Consider the following 17,215-nt stretch of genomic DNA (forward strand, 5'->3'; position numbering starts at 1 on the left):
TTTTCAGGATATCCACAATGAATATGCATAAGAGAGATTTGCATACCAAGAAGGCAGTGCAGGCAAATCTCTCTCATGCATATTCATTGTGGATATCCTGATAACCTGGCCTGCCAGTAGATCTCGAGGACCGGACTTGGACAGCCCTGGTCTAGAACCTATGCTTATCAATGTACACCATTTGTTCAGTACGTTCTATTTCCCATGGATTCTTTTGTTTTCCTTTTTTGTAAAATTGTCTTGAGTTTTTCAATTAAACCTCTTAAAATTAAAAAAGGGGGTAAAATGGTGAGTAATGTTATATAAAAGGATCGATGCAAGGGTTTTAGGTGCTTTAGATCAGCGATTCCCAAGTCGGTCCCGGAGTATCCCCTTGCCAGTCAGGTTTTCAGGCTATCCATAAGGAATATTCATGAAAGAGCTTTCTGTACAATGGAGTTCATGCATATTCATGCATATTCATTGTGGATATCCTGCAAATCTGACTGGTAAGGGAATACTCCAGGATCAGCTTGGGAAACACTGCTTTAGATGAACCTTAGTTTGATAGACTGCTTATAGTCACAGCTATGACGTTTACAAGTAACATAGTAGATGACGGCAGATAAAGACCTGAATGGTTCATCTAGTCTGCTCAACGTAATTCAATCTAAAAATTAGTTGTTTTTTTCTTCTTAGCTATGGTACAAATTCAATAAGAAGACTTGAAGCGGTCCAGAGGAGGGCGACGAAAATGATAGGAGGCTTGCGCCAGAAGACGTATGAGGAGAGACTGGAAGCCCTGAATATGTATACCCTAGAGGAAAGGAGAGACAGGGGAGATATGATTCAGACGTTCAAATACTTGAAGGGTATTAACGTAGAACAAAATATTTTTCAGAGAAAGGAAAATGGTAAAACCAGAGGACATAATTTGAGGTTGAGGGGTGGTAGATTCAGGGGCAATGTTAGGAAATTCTACTTTATGGAGAGGGTGGTGGATGCATGGAATGCGCTCCCGAGAGAGGTGGTGGAGAGTAAAACTGTGACTGAGTTCAAAGAAGCGTGGGATGAACATAGAGGATTTAGAATCAGAAAATAATATTAAATATTGAACTAAGGCCAGTACTGGGCAGACTTGCAAGGTCTGTGTCTGTATATGGCCATTTGGTGGAGGATGGGCTGGGGAGGGATTCAATGGCTGGGAGGGTGTAGATGGGCTGGAGTAGGTTTCAACAGAGATTTTGGCAGTAGGAACCCAAGCACAGTACCGGGTAAACTAAACTAAACTAAACCTTAGGTAAACTTGTATACCGCGCCATCTCCACAAGCGTAGAGCTCGGCACGGTTTACAGGGTTAGGTTGAAAAGGAGCTACAATGAAGGGTTATAGGAAAGGAGCTAGGAAGATAAAGAGGGACAAGGTACCAAAGAGCGGGAGGTGTTAGATTTTGAAAAGAGCCAAGTTTTCAGGTGTTTGCGGAAGGATTGGAGGGAGCTTGAAATTCTGAGCGGGGATGTGAAAGCTTTGGATTCTTGCCAAGAAATAGCTAAGAAGAAAAAATTAAAAAAAATTTAAATTGAATCAGGTTGGGCAGACTGGATGGACCATTTGGGTCTTTATCTGCTGTCATCTACTATGTTACTATGTAGGAAAATAGAACAAAGTGAAAAGAGAAATAAAGTTGTAGTCCATCTGTACTGTCTTCATTGTATGCAAATAGATCTCATACATATTCATTGGGGAAATTCTGAAAACCCAAGTAGGTTGTGGCCCTTGAGGATAAATGTTGCTCACACATGTACTAAAGTTTCTACAGCCAGATTTGGGGTACCCAAAGCATCCCGAGCCCCCAGCTGACCTGGGAAGCAGAAGGACCAATTTGCACTGAACCCGTGTTGGGCCAGCTCCAGCACAACCCTCCTGCGTAACACAGCAGTACTTACTTTCCACTCAAAATGTCCTGTTTCAGCTGCAGAACAAATAAGTACCTATGGAGAAAGGACAGAAATGAGTAAGCGAGGCTCCCCAGCGGGGACGTGCAGTCAGAATTATAACTTCCCCTGTTCTCTTAGGCTTTCGCGGCTGGCATCATGACTGTTGCTGTTTTCTATGTCTCGCCACATCTGTGTAGGTAGAGCCGACGTTTCAGTCATTGTGCTGCTTTCTTCAGGGTATATTGTGAGGTCTGCGGTTTGTCTTTATATAATAGTGGATTGACTGACCTGATTGAGATCAGGGAGATGGTCATGAATTTGAATTTTAGCGGGAAATTCAAATTTAATGGCTGAAGTGTCGGTTTTGCCTAAACAGACGTGGCGAGACAGGGAAAACGGCAACAATTAAGAAAAACACCAGGTCATTTTAGTCTCCTGCCACCCATTCTACGTTTCCTAAGCTTTTCTTGCTTCACCACACATGTCATAAAAAAACAAGAACACCAAAACATGCAATTTGATCTCTGGGCTTGCACAGAGGCCCAGATTCACAAACAAATCGTCTTACATTAAGCGCCGGCAGGCACCTAGATAGCACCTACTGGTGTCTAACGTAAGTGGCTTATTGGGTTTAAGTGGCGCGATAAATTGGTCACATCAATAAAATCCAATTAAACCCTCATTAAAAAATAAAAAAGCTGCCTCTGGGATCGGCACCTAGGTCCCTGGCAGCTAACAGCGCATAGTGAAGCCTGGATGTGGGCATGTTTAGGAGTGGCGCCAGACTTCGATGTCACTATGCATCGCTGGCTGCGATTCTGACAGGACCTTGGGTGCCGGAAATATAGGCCTGTTAAAACGCAATTCTGGAAGCAGAGCTTGCTCGTGATGGACACAGAGCAGGTGCCCATATTTTTAGGAACCTGCCGTGGCAGGTGCTGCTTCCGGACACAGCCCCAGAATGCGCAGGCCTCTATGGACCAGCATAAAATACTTCAAAGACCAGCCTCTTTACCTATCTTCACTGATCATTCCCTACAACCCATCGCGAACACTGCGCCAAACCCACTATGAGTCCACCAGGGACGCTGCCACCTTCTTTATTGTTCCTAAATCCCGGAATGTTCGCCCCTCCTTATATTTGAATACAGCCAAACTTCCCAAAGTCCAGAACCTTGGTGAAAATGTTCCTTTATGAAAGGGCATTTAATCTCATCTCTTCTGAATGAATTTAAGGTCAAACCTCAACCGATGCCTGGGGAGACTGGGATGAATATACAGATGATAAAAATAAAAGCAAATGTGTTTCTGAAATTGCAGGAAATGTCAAGTTTTTCCTGTTCTTAATGGAATTATTTTCTCAATTTTAAACTAGTGATTGTTAACCGCATTGAACCTTGTTTAGGAAGAAGCACTATATTAAAAACAAAACATCACGGCAACCTTTCCTATATAACGTCCTGAATGCTTTCGCTATTGCATTTGCGCAAGAAAAGTAGGCAGATTCCCAAACTGCAGAAATGTAGAAGAGTGCACCAAATGAGCCCCCCCCCCAAAAAAAAAAAAACCCCAAGGGCCTTCAAAATTGGAGACAATCAAAGGAGTGGATCGATTTTTCACTCCGTCAAAAATTACAAAGACTAGGGGACACTCGATGAAGTTACAGGGAAATACTTTTAAAACCAATAGGAGGAAATATTTTTGCACTCAGAGAATAGTTAAGCTCTGGAACGCGTTGTCAGAGAATGTGGTAAGAGCAGATAGTGTAGCTGGTTTTAAGAAAGGTTTGGACAAGTTCCTGGAGGAAATGTCCATAGTTTATTATTGAGAAAGACAAGGAGGAAGCAACTGTTTTACCATGGATCGGTAGCATGGAATATTGCTACACTTTGGGTTTTCGCCAGGTACTAGTGACCTGGATCGGCCACCTTGAGAACGGGCTACTGGGCTTGATGGACCTTTGGTCTGACCCAGTAAGGCTATTCTTATGTTCTGCCTTCAGAGACATTAAATATAAAAGCAGAAGGGTACGAATGTTCTCTGTAATGGCTCCAATGTGGTGGAACACCCTACCAAAGGAATTAAAGTTAGAAAAGGACACCGGAAAATTCAAGAAAGAGAACACTATCCTTTTCTCAGACTACTTCAACTGAAACTTTGAACCAACAGAGGGAGGAAGCAACAGAGAATAATAGCAGCACCCCCCCCCCCCACACACACACATAAAAAACACACAATAGGAGGACAGGACATGTATGCACATAGGACATCTTTCCAGAAATGTTTAAGATATGGTGGATATAGTAAACAAACTAAAATAAATTAGGATTTGTAACTAGAATGATTTAGGATGAATATAGTCCACATTGCTAGCGCTATTTAGGATGCAAAAATGTAAATATAGATTACTTGATTGTAACAATAAATCTATTTAGGGGGGTGTTAATTTAGCATATAATGATAGGCTGCGCATGCACACTAAAAAAACGTGTTCCCTGATCCGTCACGAAAATACGAGTGCGCATGCGCGGGTTTTACGTCACCACCTACTCGCTTTGTACGTCACAGCCTCCCTGCTCTACACAAGCCGGACCGCAGCCAGACGACGATCTCCGTTCCTCCTGCCGCCGCCGATCTCCATTCCTCCTTTGCCACCCACCCCCTTCTCTTCCTCACAGCCTCCCTGCTCTCCACAAGCCGGACCGCAGCCAGACGACGATCTCCATTCCTCCTGCCGCCGCCGATCTCCGTTCCTCCTTTGACACCCACCCCCTTCTCTTCCCGCGGGCCCGAATGGCGATTCCAGCAGCGTGTGCATCAGTTTTCACACGCTGCTTCGGGCCCTTCTACTGCCCTGATTTGCTCTGCCGCGTCTCTGATGATGTCCTCAGGGACGTGCCAGAGTAAATCAGGGCAGTAGAAAGACCCGAAGCAGCGTGTGGAGACTGATGCAAGCGCTGCTGTAATCACCAAGTTTGTAGTCCGGACCGCGGGAAGGGAAAGGGGGGGGTAGAGGCAACGCTAATGCTGCTGCACAGGGAACTGGTGGGGGGGGGAGGGAAATGGAGGGGGAGGGAATGCTGCTTTGGACAGACAGACAGAGAGAGGAAGGGAAACACAAAGAAAATAAGAAAGACACAGGGCCAGGTACACAGGGAACTGGTGTGGGGGGAGGGAAATGAAGGGGGATGGAATGCTGCTTTGGACAGACAGACAGAGGGAGAAAAAAGAAAAACACAGGGGCAGGGAGATACACATAAAGACAGACAGGCAAAGAGGGACAGAGACAAACATAAAGGACAGCGGGAGCCGCGTCAGGAGGGGTGCGGGATGCGGCAGTGGGAACTTTTCCAATGGGTGCAACTGGGCGGCTGTCGGGAACCTCTGATCAGGGACAGAGCAAGGTAAGAGTATCATAGGGATAAGAAGGAGGAGGGGTGATAAAAAAGGAAGGGATGCCTACTGCTGGACAGGGGGAGAAGGAAAGAGATGCTGATGGACAGGGGGGTGAAGAAAAAGGAACAGAGGACAGCCAAGGAAAAAGAAAGGCAGAAAGAAAGAAAGCGGCTAAGGAGAGAGAGAGAAAGAAATAAAGACAGACACACACACATATGTTCTAGCACCCGTTAATGTAACGGGCTTAAAAACTAGTACATATATAATAGCGTAATAATGCAAATATGATCCCCTAGCCAAGCAGCTCGGAGGCCGACAACAATCACAGTGGAATCCATCTGAATCTGTACTTAAAATCCATTACAGATGTCCTTGAAAACCATTCTGAATTGACTCCCGAGTCATTAGCAGCGGTATAGAAGCTTCCAATAAAGTTAAAGATACACAGGAAGTGGGGGGAGTAGGTGTCATGGAAATTGCTGGGACCGACACACATTCTCCACAGCTGTGAGAAATTGAGGTTTTCCCGCATCCTCCCTTTCAAAAGGGCAAGCAGATGAATCCTGGAGCCATCCTACACATTCCCTAATTTACATGAGAAGGGAGGGTGTGCAAGACCTGGCAGACTGCAGCCCTGTTCTCCTCCTTCCCATTCCAGAAGGAATCCAGAAAATCTGGTCTGATCAAGAGCTGTGGGCAAAAGGCCAGGACCTGCCAGTCTCAGCTTCTTTCACTTTTAGCTTGAAGGAAGCCCTGACCTGGCAAATGAAACTGCCAACACAGGGAACTTCGAATACTATTTATACAGATCTTAACCACAGAGGAAACCTCCATCTAAATGTAACCATCACCCTCCAAATAATTGCAAACACAACATCAACTGCTGGCATAATGGTCTAACGGGTTAAAGCAGGGGTGTCAAAGTCCCTCCTGGAGGGCCGCAATCCAGTCGGGTTTTCCCCAATGAATATGCATGAGATCTATTAGCATACAATGAAAGCAGTGCATGCAAATAGATCTCTTGCATATTCATTGGGGAAATCCTGAAAACCCAACTGGATTGCGGCCCTCCAGGAGGGACTTTGACACCCATGGGTTAGAGCAACGAACTAGGATTCAAATTCCACTTCCTTCACCGGTGCTCCTAGTAATCTCGGATAAGTGTTTTATCTGACACTACTCTCTGAGAATAGAATTCAACTGCAACAAGTTCTAATGACAAAAATATAAGACGGCCTCAGCATCCAGAAAGGCAGCTTGAAAATTAACATTTATAGCGGACTTAAAATTTCCAGTAAAGGAACAAATAATTTGTAAAGTTGGTTGTTTTTTTTAAAAAAAAACACAAAAAGGACGCACAACCCATCAGCAAAAAATTATTAAAAAAATAAGACATCAATGTTACCATTTGCAAGCGAAATTCTTTTCTATTTCACTGTGTAACAGGTTTTGGGGCATGAATTGTAGTGGGTGTTCTATAGTGATCTGGGGTTGCTGAATTCAAAACTGACCTTAAATTTTTGGTATAACCCTCTGATTTTTGGCAAAAGAGCATTATAATGCAAAAATTAAAATTTTCGCTATATTTTCCAATGCTTGGAGCAAATGTTATAACACTCTCTGAAATATTAAAACAGTTTGCCTCAAATTAGATTTTTAAGCTAAAGTGAGAAAAGTGCATAGATAGCATTGAAGAATGTAATCGAGAATTTTCTGGGGAACAGGAAGGCACCAGACTATGTCCAAATGGTGGAGACGATGCTTAAAGCATTCTGTGATCTCAAAGTTTGCCTCAAATTAGATTTTTAAGCTAAAGTGAGAAAAGTGCATAGATAGCATTGAAGAATGTAATCGAGAATTTTCTGGGGAACAGGAAGGCACCAGACTATGTCCAAATGGTGGAGACGATGCTTAAAGCATTCTGTGATCTCAAATGCAATCTTGGTAATCTTGGCAGTGTTATTGGTGAGCACGGGGAAAGGTTTCACCAGGACATTGCTACGACGGAGAAACGATATCAGGGCAGATGGAATCCATCAATACTCGCGCCGACTATTGTTGGACATTAATTAGAGATGCTCCTTTTTTTTTTTTTTTAAGTTCAATAAATTTTTTATTGAGTATTTTGAAAAATACAGAGAGCAATTCAAATACATAAAAAATAATATAACATTTTGTATATATATATATGGTTTATAAATATAGAATAAACTATAAAGGATCATAGTATTAAGAAAAGCTCAGAGTAATGGAGTTATTTGTGAAGACTGTATGAGAAAAAGATGAGATAGAACAGAATAAAAGTTAAGGAAAAAGGAAAGAAAGAGGAAAAGTGAAGAAAAGGAAAGGGGGACAGGAGTGTCTACAAGTCAGAGCGTACATATGAATCTAAGAATGACCAGGGTGATTTTTTGCTTTTCAAATTCTTAGAGATTCGGTGTGTAATTTTATTCTCATATGCATATGATTCAAATCTATGATACATACATAAAGAGTTCCACCAAAACGTATAATCTAATAGCGAAGATGATTTCCAATTTTTCAGAATGTGCATGAGGGCAATTACCAACATGGTATCAATGAGTCTAGGAGGACAATTTGATTGCACAAAGCAGGGATGTTGAGATCGAAGGATTATAATGTCCATAGAAATCTCTTCTGAGCAGTTAGTGATAGATTGTATGGTGTTCCAAATTTGGGTCCAAAAAGAGCGGACCAAAGTACAATGTAAAAACATGTGATCAAGAGTTCCCTCCTCTTTCAAACAATTCCAGCAAACAGAGTCTTGTTTTAATTTGGCTTTCCACATGCGAAATGGGGTCCATATTGCGTTCCACATAATAAAGAACATTGATTGTGAAACTCTAGCAGATAAAAGTGGGCGGTTTGTTGAAGACCAAAAGAGTTCCCAGTCAATGTCAGAAAGCGGAGTGATGAGTATATTATCCCAGTGTTTCATAGAATGGTATGAAAAAGTGAAGAAATTATCTCTCAGAATATTATAAAAAAAAGATATAGCTTTTCCTTTTGCTAGAGACCATAAAGACCAATGGCAGATAGTATTTTTGGAAGACATGAAGTCATATCGTATGTGCACAGAAGACAGCACTTCAATGAGTGTGATCCACTGTGAATAAGCAGAAGAGGGCAACATATATGTGGAACAAAGTATATCAAAAGGAATTGACTTAGTGAGAGTAGACAGTTGATGAACAAACCATATACCTGCCCGCTGCCACCGTTTCCATGAAAGGGATTTGCCTTGGTTTTGGATTTTGGAATTATTCCAAAGAGACATGAGTGGGCTAACACTAATTGAGATCTCAGCTATATTATCTAAATAATGGAGAGCATGCTGCGTTGAACTTAACAGAGAATACTTTCTCAAATGTCTGGGTATTGATATCGTTAGTAAACAGGAGATGTGTAAAGGTTTGCATAGAAAACATTCCATTTCAAACCAAGTAGGAGGGTCTTGATAAAAGGAATCATTAATCCAGTAAGCTCCATATTTAGTTAATGAAGCTATATAATAATGGTAGAAATCAGGGATGTTAAGACCACCGTTAATTTTAGAGGCTTTCAGCTTGGCTAGAGCAATTCGAGGTTTTTTCTTGTTCCATATGAATTCAGATAGCTTCCTATTTAGCCAATAGAAGAATGATTTACGGCATAGAAGAGGAAGCATAGAGAGAATGTCATTTATTTGAGGTGCTAGAGTCATTTTAATGGATGCTATCCTACCCCACCAAGACAAATAAAGTGGAGACCATCTAGATGTAGTGTTAAGAACTAAATTTTTGATTTTAGATATATTAAGATCTTGAGCAAGGACCGGATCCTTGTGTATTAGAATCCCCAAGTATTTCACAGCTTCATTTGACCATGTGAATGGAAATTTAGCCAAATCTGATTGAAGAATGTTATTGTTCAGAGGAAAGATTTCTGATTTCTCCCAATTGACAGAATATCCGGAAAAGCGAGAGTATTGTTTGATGATATGTATAAGATGAGGAAGAGAAGATTGAGGGTTCCTAAGAAAAATTAAGACATCATCAGCATAGGCTGCTAATTTAAATTCTCGATCAGAGGAGGGAATACCATTAATTAAAGGGCTTTGTCGAATAGCAGAGAGAAGAGGCTCTAACACTAAATTGAACAATAATGGTGAGAGAGGACAGCCCTGTCTAGTGCCTCTATGAAGGGGAAATTTATTGGATAGAGAATTGTTAATTAGAATACGAGCGGATGGACTGTGATATAATGTTTCAATCCATTTCGTGAAAAATGAGCCAAAATTATACCCTTTCAGGACACAAAAAAGAAAAGGCCACTCCACTCGATCAAAGGCTTTTTCAGCGTCTATAGCTAGGCCTATTATTGGGTCTGTCAATGTTTTAGCGTGAGCATTAATATGGTGAAAGAGGCGCAGGTTATCTCCTATATATCTTTGTTTAATAAACCCCATTTGATCTTTATGTATAAGATGTGGAATCACTTTGGTAAGTCTAAGTGCCAGTATTTTTGCCATTATTTTGTAATCTAAATTAAGGAGAGAGATAGGACAGAAGTTTTTAACCAAGGTGGTGTCCCTGTCAGGTTTAGGAATTACTACAATGGTGGCTTCAGTGAAATTAAATTGTTTATCTGGAGTGGAATGAAGGAAATCATAGTATGTAAGGAGATGAGGAGCTAAGATGTTTCGGAATTGTTTAAAAAATTCGTTAGTAAAACCGTCCGGACCAGGGGCTTTTCCAGTCGGTAGAGAAGATATGGCAGCTTCTATTTCTGTTATAGTTATCGGAGAATCTAATTCCAATTTAACAGAGTCCGATATGGTCGGAAGAGATAAGGAGGAAAGAAAGGAGTCTATATCTGAATCAGGAGCCGCAAAATCAGATTGGTATAATGAAGCATAAAAATTTTCGAATTGAGAAGAAATTAAAGATCTGGTTTTGACTAATTGTCCTGCTGGGTTTTGGATAGATGTGATATGTAGCCTTTTGGATTTAATTTTAAGGTATCTGGCCAATGGGCGACCCATAAGACTTATCTCCCATATAATGGCCAGAATTGGAGATGAAGATATCACGTCTGGCTATGCATGAAACTAAAGTATTATATTCATATTTAAGTTTTTGGATATTTTGAAGAATAATTGGGTCTTGTAAGTGATTAGACATATGTTGTAGTTCTAATGTTTTAATAGAGTTTTCTAATTCTTTTTCTTTTATCATGGACTGTTTTTTTTTCCAAGAAGCAATTTTTATCAATTCACCTCTAAGGGTTGCTTTGTAAGCTTCCCAGACTATGGAAGGACAAATTTCAGGATCTTTAGAGTTATTTTCAAAAAATTCCACTGTGAACGAGTTGATTTTTTCAATAGTTTCTTCATCTAAGAGTAGGGCGTTGTTTAAGCGCCAAGAAGGAGATTCTTTACGCGGAGCCGAGATAGAAATATATAAAGAAATGGCAGCATGGTCCGTAAGAGAGATTGGATGTATAATAGCATTTGTAAGATCCTGAATGAGAGAAGAGGATATGAGAAAGAAATCAATTCTCGAGTAGGAATTATGAGGTGGGGAAAAATGTGAGTATTCTCTACCTTTTGGGTGAAGTAATCGTCAAGGGTCCACGAGGGAGAAGGCATCATTTAGAGCCTGAAGAGCTGTGAATGACTTGGATTTGGAGGGTTTACAAGAAGAAGATCTATCAATATATAAGTCTTGGATTTGATTAAAGTCTCCTCCCAATATTAGAGAACAAGAACTGAATTCAATTAGCGCAAGCTGAATATCTCTAAAAAAATCCGGGTGATCTTTAACCGGGCCATATATTTAGAAGAACGAAATCCACTGAGTGCAGCGCAGCATGTACCAGACACCATCTTCTCTCCGTGTCTGTTTTAATTGAATGAATAGTGGGAGATAGTTTATCTTTAAGAAATATTGAAACACCATTTTTCTTTTGATTGGTTGCAGGGGAGTATAAGTGAGCGGAATATCCCTTTAGTTGAAATTTTGTGGCGGCAGCGGGTGGGAGGTGGGTTTCTTGTAGGAAAATTATATCTGGATGTTTGTTAAACACATAATTAGATATCTTTTTTCTTTTAATGGGATGATTCAGGCCATTCACATTAAAGGAAAAGACATGTAGGTCAGCCATAATATATGAAATGCAGTGGTGAAATATGAGGTATATCCCCTTTATCAAAAAAAAAATAACTGATATATTTGTAAGGTTAGGTAGACACTCCTGTCTAAGAAGAAAAATAGAAAGAGCATTAAAATAAGAAAGAAGAAGTCAGTAATGTCAGCGTAATATATGGTCAGAAAAGAAATAAACCATATTATCATGCATATCTTAAAATATTTTAAGGGTGCTCTTATGAGCACAGAAGAATAACACATGTGAAGTAACTAACAGAGTTCACACCTAATCAGTGATATAAAATGTGAGATTAGTGTGCTTAACTTAGCAGACTATAAAAATTATGTATTTCATTACATAGAACATTGAGATAAGAGCTTATTGGCACAGTCTAAAATATCAAAATTGGAATTGATTTGATCAAACAAGGACCTGCACGGCTGATGTCAAGTAGAATTAGATCCTGGGCAGCAGGAGAGCCAGCGTGAAGCTCTTAAGGGCTTTGCATACAGGACCTCTCTTCAAGATCCAGCACAGTGAAGGGGAAGGGAGATCGAGTCGTCCCCCTTCACTGCACCGGAGGAGCCTGAGATCGGCGGTTTGCCCCGCCCCCAACAGCCACTTCAGCACCGGTCTGCCGTTACAGCCCTCTTAAGGGCTTTGCATACAGGACCTCTCTTCAAGATCCAGCACAGTGAAGGGGAAGGGAGATCGAGTCGTCCCCCTTCACTGCACCGGAGGAGCCTGAGATCGGCTGTTTGCCCCGCCCCCCAACAGCCACTTCGGCACCGGTCTGCCGTTACAGCCCTCTTAAGGGCTTTGCATACAGGACCTCTCTTCAAGATCCAGCACAGTGAAGGGGAAGGGAGATCGAGTCGTCCCCCTTCACTGCACCGGAGGAGCCTGAGATCGGCTGTTTGCTCCGCCCCCCAACAGCCACTTCGGCACCGGTCTGCCGTTACAGCCCTCTTAAGCCCTCTTACAGTCCCTCCTTCCTTCGCCCCTCGAACAGGAGAGATCTGCCCTGCTCTCCCCAGCCCATCCGAGTGCTACTAAAGACCAATCTTCCAGCCTGACCCAGCTTTTTTTCAGCCCACTGCGAGCCGCCGAGGAGGAAGGAGGGAAGGAAAGAAAAAAAAAAAAATTTTTTTTTTTTTTTTCTGTTCCTCTTCGGCGACTTCAAGGCAGAGGAATGAGGAAGCCTCCTCCCTCCTCCACCCGACATCACTCGAACAGGAGTTAGCCCTGTTCCTGCTTTTCACCTAAACTCCGCTATCCATAGCCAACCCAGGAACTGCCGAAGTCGAGGGGGCGTGGCATGATCGCCACGGAGAACACACGGATGGCGTAACGGCTCCTCCTGTACACGCCTAATTCAAATAAAACTGTGCTTTTATATTTAATTTTTTTTTTACATAGTCTGTTAAATTTTTGCTGCCGGAACACTCAACTCCATTCAGACGGGCGACCCAGACAACCGTTATCCCACCTAAAGAGCTTTCTTGTATATGTGTAGCCGCTTAAAAGTGCGCATCAGATAGGAATGCCGATAAGATCGGCGAAAACGTCTAAACATAAATCATCCTGCTCAATACTTAAAATGGCGACGTCACCAACTCCAACTATAACCTCGGCACAATGGGGTGATTGGGCCCAAGAAATTTCGAAAATGGTTACCGCAGCCCTGGAAGATAAACTTCTTAAATTACAATTGGCTGTAGACTGTATTAACTATCGTTTTGAAGCACATGCTGGGCGTATTGCAGCAGTGGAACAAAGGGTGTCTGAAAATGAAGATGCAACATTGCAAGATCGCGAAAAAGTGATTGCCTTGCAAAATCAAGTGGCAACATTGACAATACGTTTGGATGACCAAGAGAACTGTCAACGCCGCAATAACCTACGAGTTGTAGGACTACCTGATCTCCATGCTGATCAAGATCTCTACCGTTTTTTTCAGATTTGGCTCCCAAAACAACTTGGTCTGGTGACCCCTGAGACTGGTTTTCTATGCGAGCGGGCACACCGCTTGGGCCAACGCATGGAGAATAACAACCGCTCGCGAGCAGTAATCGCTAGATATATTAACTGGAAAGACAAAGAACTCATCATGCAAGCCTATCGGAAATATAGTCGTCTTGAATACGAAGGTCAAAAACTACTATTATTTAACGACTACTCCTTACTTGTATCCACCCTTCGCAAGGCGATGGTGCCGCTATGTTCCACGCTTCATCGTCGAGGAGTGAAGTTTGCACTTATGTACCCGGCGTCTCTACGCATATGGAGAGATGGGAAACCACATACATTCACAGACAAAGTAGCCGCACAACTATTTATAAACTCAATGCCTGAGACTATGATCAATAATACCCCAATGATCTAATTAGAGATGCTCCTAATCTCGTTGATAAACGCACTTCGACAGCAAAACGATTCTAGAAAATAATATTTATAGGAACTCTTAAATCGGCGCAATCCATTACAGTACGACTTCTCATGCTATAAATATGTGCGATTTACTCAAAAACTATATGTGATAGGAGAAAACTGAGGCTATTTCCATTCATAGGAGGTCAAATTCTATAAAGTAAACATCATTTTTTCCTGTACCAGAAAAAAAAAGAAGTTAAAATTTGTTGCAGTGTTACCAGTCCAGAGACTGCCGAGAGACAGATGGCTTCAGATCGTACATATCAGAATTTGGTAGTGGTCCATAAAGCAATGGAAAGAAATAGTATGTAGTAAGAGGCCTGTGTCAACATACGGGTTTCCTAGTTTAACGAGGTAGATGTCTGGTGAGTTTTTAAGCCATGCTAACTAAGCAGCTCCACTTGGCAAGAGAACATTAACTCCTCTGCATAGGTTACACAGTGCTCTTTGTTGGACATACCAGGAACACATGCCTGAAATTCACTTGTGTATTCAGACATCTTTTGCTCACCGGAATTAAGCAGGGGCAACATAGGTTGCCACAGAAGGCCCATGCGTAACTGACTCGGCTTTGCAACTGGCAGCTGACCTAAAGTTAAAGCGTCTTTCTCTTTGAAATGTTCATGTCTCTCTCCATCTCTTCTCCCTCCCCCTCGGTAATTGTGTTCCTCAGCACGGATGATCTCTACTCCTCCCACTGCACCGCTGACCAGCCCTTACATCTGCTCCCTCTCCCTCACCCAAACTTGTAAATCATGAAACTACAATAGCCATTAACGAACTCTGTTTAAATAAATAAATCCCCGACACCTCATTTGAAATCTTAAGTCCCAGTGGGGGCACAATGACTCTCACAGAGGCCTGCAAGGCAAGGGCAGAGCAGTTAACCAGCTGCGTGAAGCTGAACAGTCACTTAACCCATTACTCATACAGCTGAGCAGCACATTAAAATCTACCTGCACAAAACTGATGTGGTTAGATTTAGGGCACATCTAGTAACATAAGTTTGGCTGGTCTGCACTGAATTTCACATATACTGGCTACAGTAAAAGCCAGAGTTCTTTTACTTCTATAGATGTGTGTGATTAAAAGTCAATTTTCCAAAGTGTCCCTCAATTTCTACAGTTGGTATGTTTTAAAAAAATCCAATTTGCCCCCTGTTAGGGCAATATATATATCCATTTGTGTTGTAGATGCAGGAAGAACAGCTGGTGGTCAACCGGTGGCCTGAGAAGAACCCTTCAATTTGACTGAATTTCTGGAAACATCTTTGGTATATAAATTTTTAAATAAATAAATATCAGTTAAAACTGTACTCTTGGCCACCATGCTTGCTTCCAACAAGACAACTCCAACTTTAGACATATTTCTGACTTGTTTATGGAGTCAAGAATAAGAGTTTTTCCTGACTTTTCAAGAATGAAAAGCCAGAAAGGGAATGCTTGGGGTTAAAACCAAGAGTCCTGGCTTTGAGGGCTTCATTCTTACTTAAATTTCCTTGTAGATTATACCAACTGAAAAACGGGAGTCAATCTTCTCTTGCCTGAAATGTTTCTGTTTTTAGAATTCTCTCAATAAGTTATTGGGAGAAGTAACTTGTTAATTTCCTTTGAGACAAGGCGGCCATCTTTCTATCGGGCAACCAACACAAAATTTATAGGGGTGAAGGTGCAAGTAAAATGGGTATGAGTGGATCGATTTTCACTCCGTCAAACATTACAAAGAATAGGGGACACTCGAAGTTATAGGGAAATATTTTTTCACTCTGAGGTTGTGGTAAGAGCGGATAGTGTAGTTGGTTTTAAGAAAGATTTGGACAATTTCAGTCTGTTATTGAGAAAGACATGGGGAAGCCACTGCTTGCCCTAAATCGGTAGGATGGAATGTTGCTACTCCTTGATTGGCCACTGGGAGAACGGGCTACTGGTCTTGATGGACCATTGTTCCAACCCAGTAAGGCATATTCTTGTGTAAAATGGACATAAATGAGGAGAAAGATTCTTGGAAATGCATCAGGTTGTGATTGCTTTAGAGATGGCATCTCAGTTAAGACTTTCTTGTAAGTGTAATCTGGTTTATCAAAATGTTAGGTATGGATAGCACAGTTACTTACCCTAACAGGTTTTATATCCAGGGACAGCAGGCAGCTATTCTCACATATGGGCGACGTCTTCAACGGAGCACGGATGCGGACGCCTCACAAGCAGACTTGCTTGAAGAAACTAGAAGTTTCGAGTCGCCCGCACCACGCATGCGCGAGTGCCTTCCTGCCCAGCATAGGGCGTGTCTCCTCAGTTCAGATAGCTAGCAGAGAAGCCAACCAGGGGAGTTGGGTGGGTTGTGAGAATAGCTGCCTGCTGTCTCTGGATAACACCGGTTACGGTAAGTAACTGTACTTTATCCCAGGACAAGCAGGCAGCCTATTCTCACATATGGGTGACCTCCAAGCTAACCAGAATGGGATGGTGGGAGTGTTGGCAATTTAGGAGAATAAATTTTGTAATACTGTTTGGCCAAACTGTCCATCCCGTCTGGAGAAAACATCCAGACAATAGTGAGAAGTGAAAGTATGAACCAAGGACCAAGTAGCAGCCTTGCAAATTTCCTCAACAGGTATAGCTCTGAGGAAAACTACTAAAGCTGCCATTGCTTTGACTTTATGGGCTGTGACTCTACTGTGTAGGGGTAATCCAGCCTGGGAATAGCAGAATGAGATACAAGCAGCCATCCAGTTGGAGATGGTACGCTTAGAAATAGGATGTCCCAACTTGTTTGGATCGAAGGAGACAAAAAGTTGAAGAGCAGTTCTGTGTGGGTTGGTGCATTCCAAATAGAAGGCCAAAGCATGTTTACAGTCCACAGTATGAAGAGCTACTTCTCCAGGATGAGAATGAAGCTTTGGAAAAAATACTGGAAGAACAATGTATTGATTGAGATGAAATTACGATACCACTTTAGGGAGGAATTTAGGATGAGTACGGAGGACCACCTTGTCATGATGAAAGACAGTAAAAGATGGATCAGCAACTAAAGCTTGTATCTCACTGACTCTTCGAGCAGAAGTGATGGCAATGAGAAACACCACTTTCCAAGTGAGATACTTCAGATGAGCCCGGTCAATTGGTTCAAATGGAGGCTTCATCAGTTGAGCAAGAACAACATTGAGGTCCCAAACCACAGGAGGCGATTTGAGAGGAGGTTTGACATTGAAAAGTCCTTTCATGAATCTGGAAAGCACCGGATGAGCAGAGAGGGGTTTCCCTTCAATAGGCTGATGGAAAGCTGCAATGGCACTGAGATGGACTCATATCGATGTAGAC

General features: G+C 42.0%; 1 protein-coding gene across 1 annotated transcript in view; it reads right to left on the minus strand.

Annotated features, from left to right (window-relative positions):
* LOC117360717 (band 4.1-like protein 5) overlaps nucleotides 1–17,215 on the minus strand; it is a 166,879-nt gene that overhangs the window by 90,529 nt on the left and 59,135 nt on the right. Inside the window, exon 6 of the mRNA XM_033944960.1 lies at nucleotides 1,926–1,970. Coding sequence (XP_033800851.1) covers nucleotides 1,926–1,970 — 45 coding nt within the window. The remainder of the gene's footprint in view (nucleotides 1–1,925; nucleotides 1,971–17,215) is intronic.

Source organism: Geotrypetes seraphini, chromosome 5 (genome assembly GCF_902459505.1).
Source record: "Geotrypetes seraphini chromosome 5, aGeoSer1.1, whole genome shotgun sequence".
Lineage (NCBI taxonomy): Eukaryota > Metazoa > Chordata > Amphibia > Gymnophiona > Dermophiidae > Geotrypetes > Geotrypetes seraphini.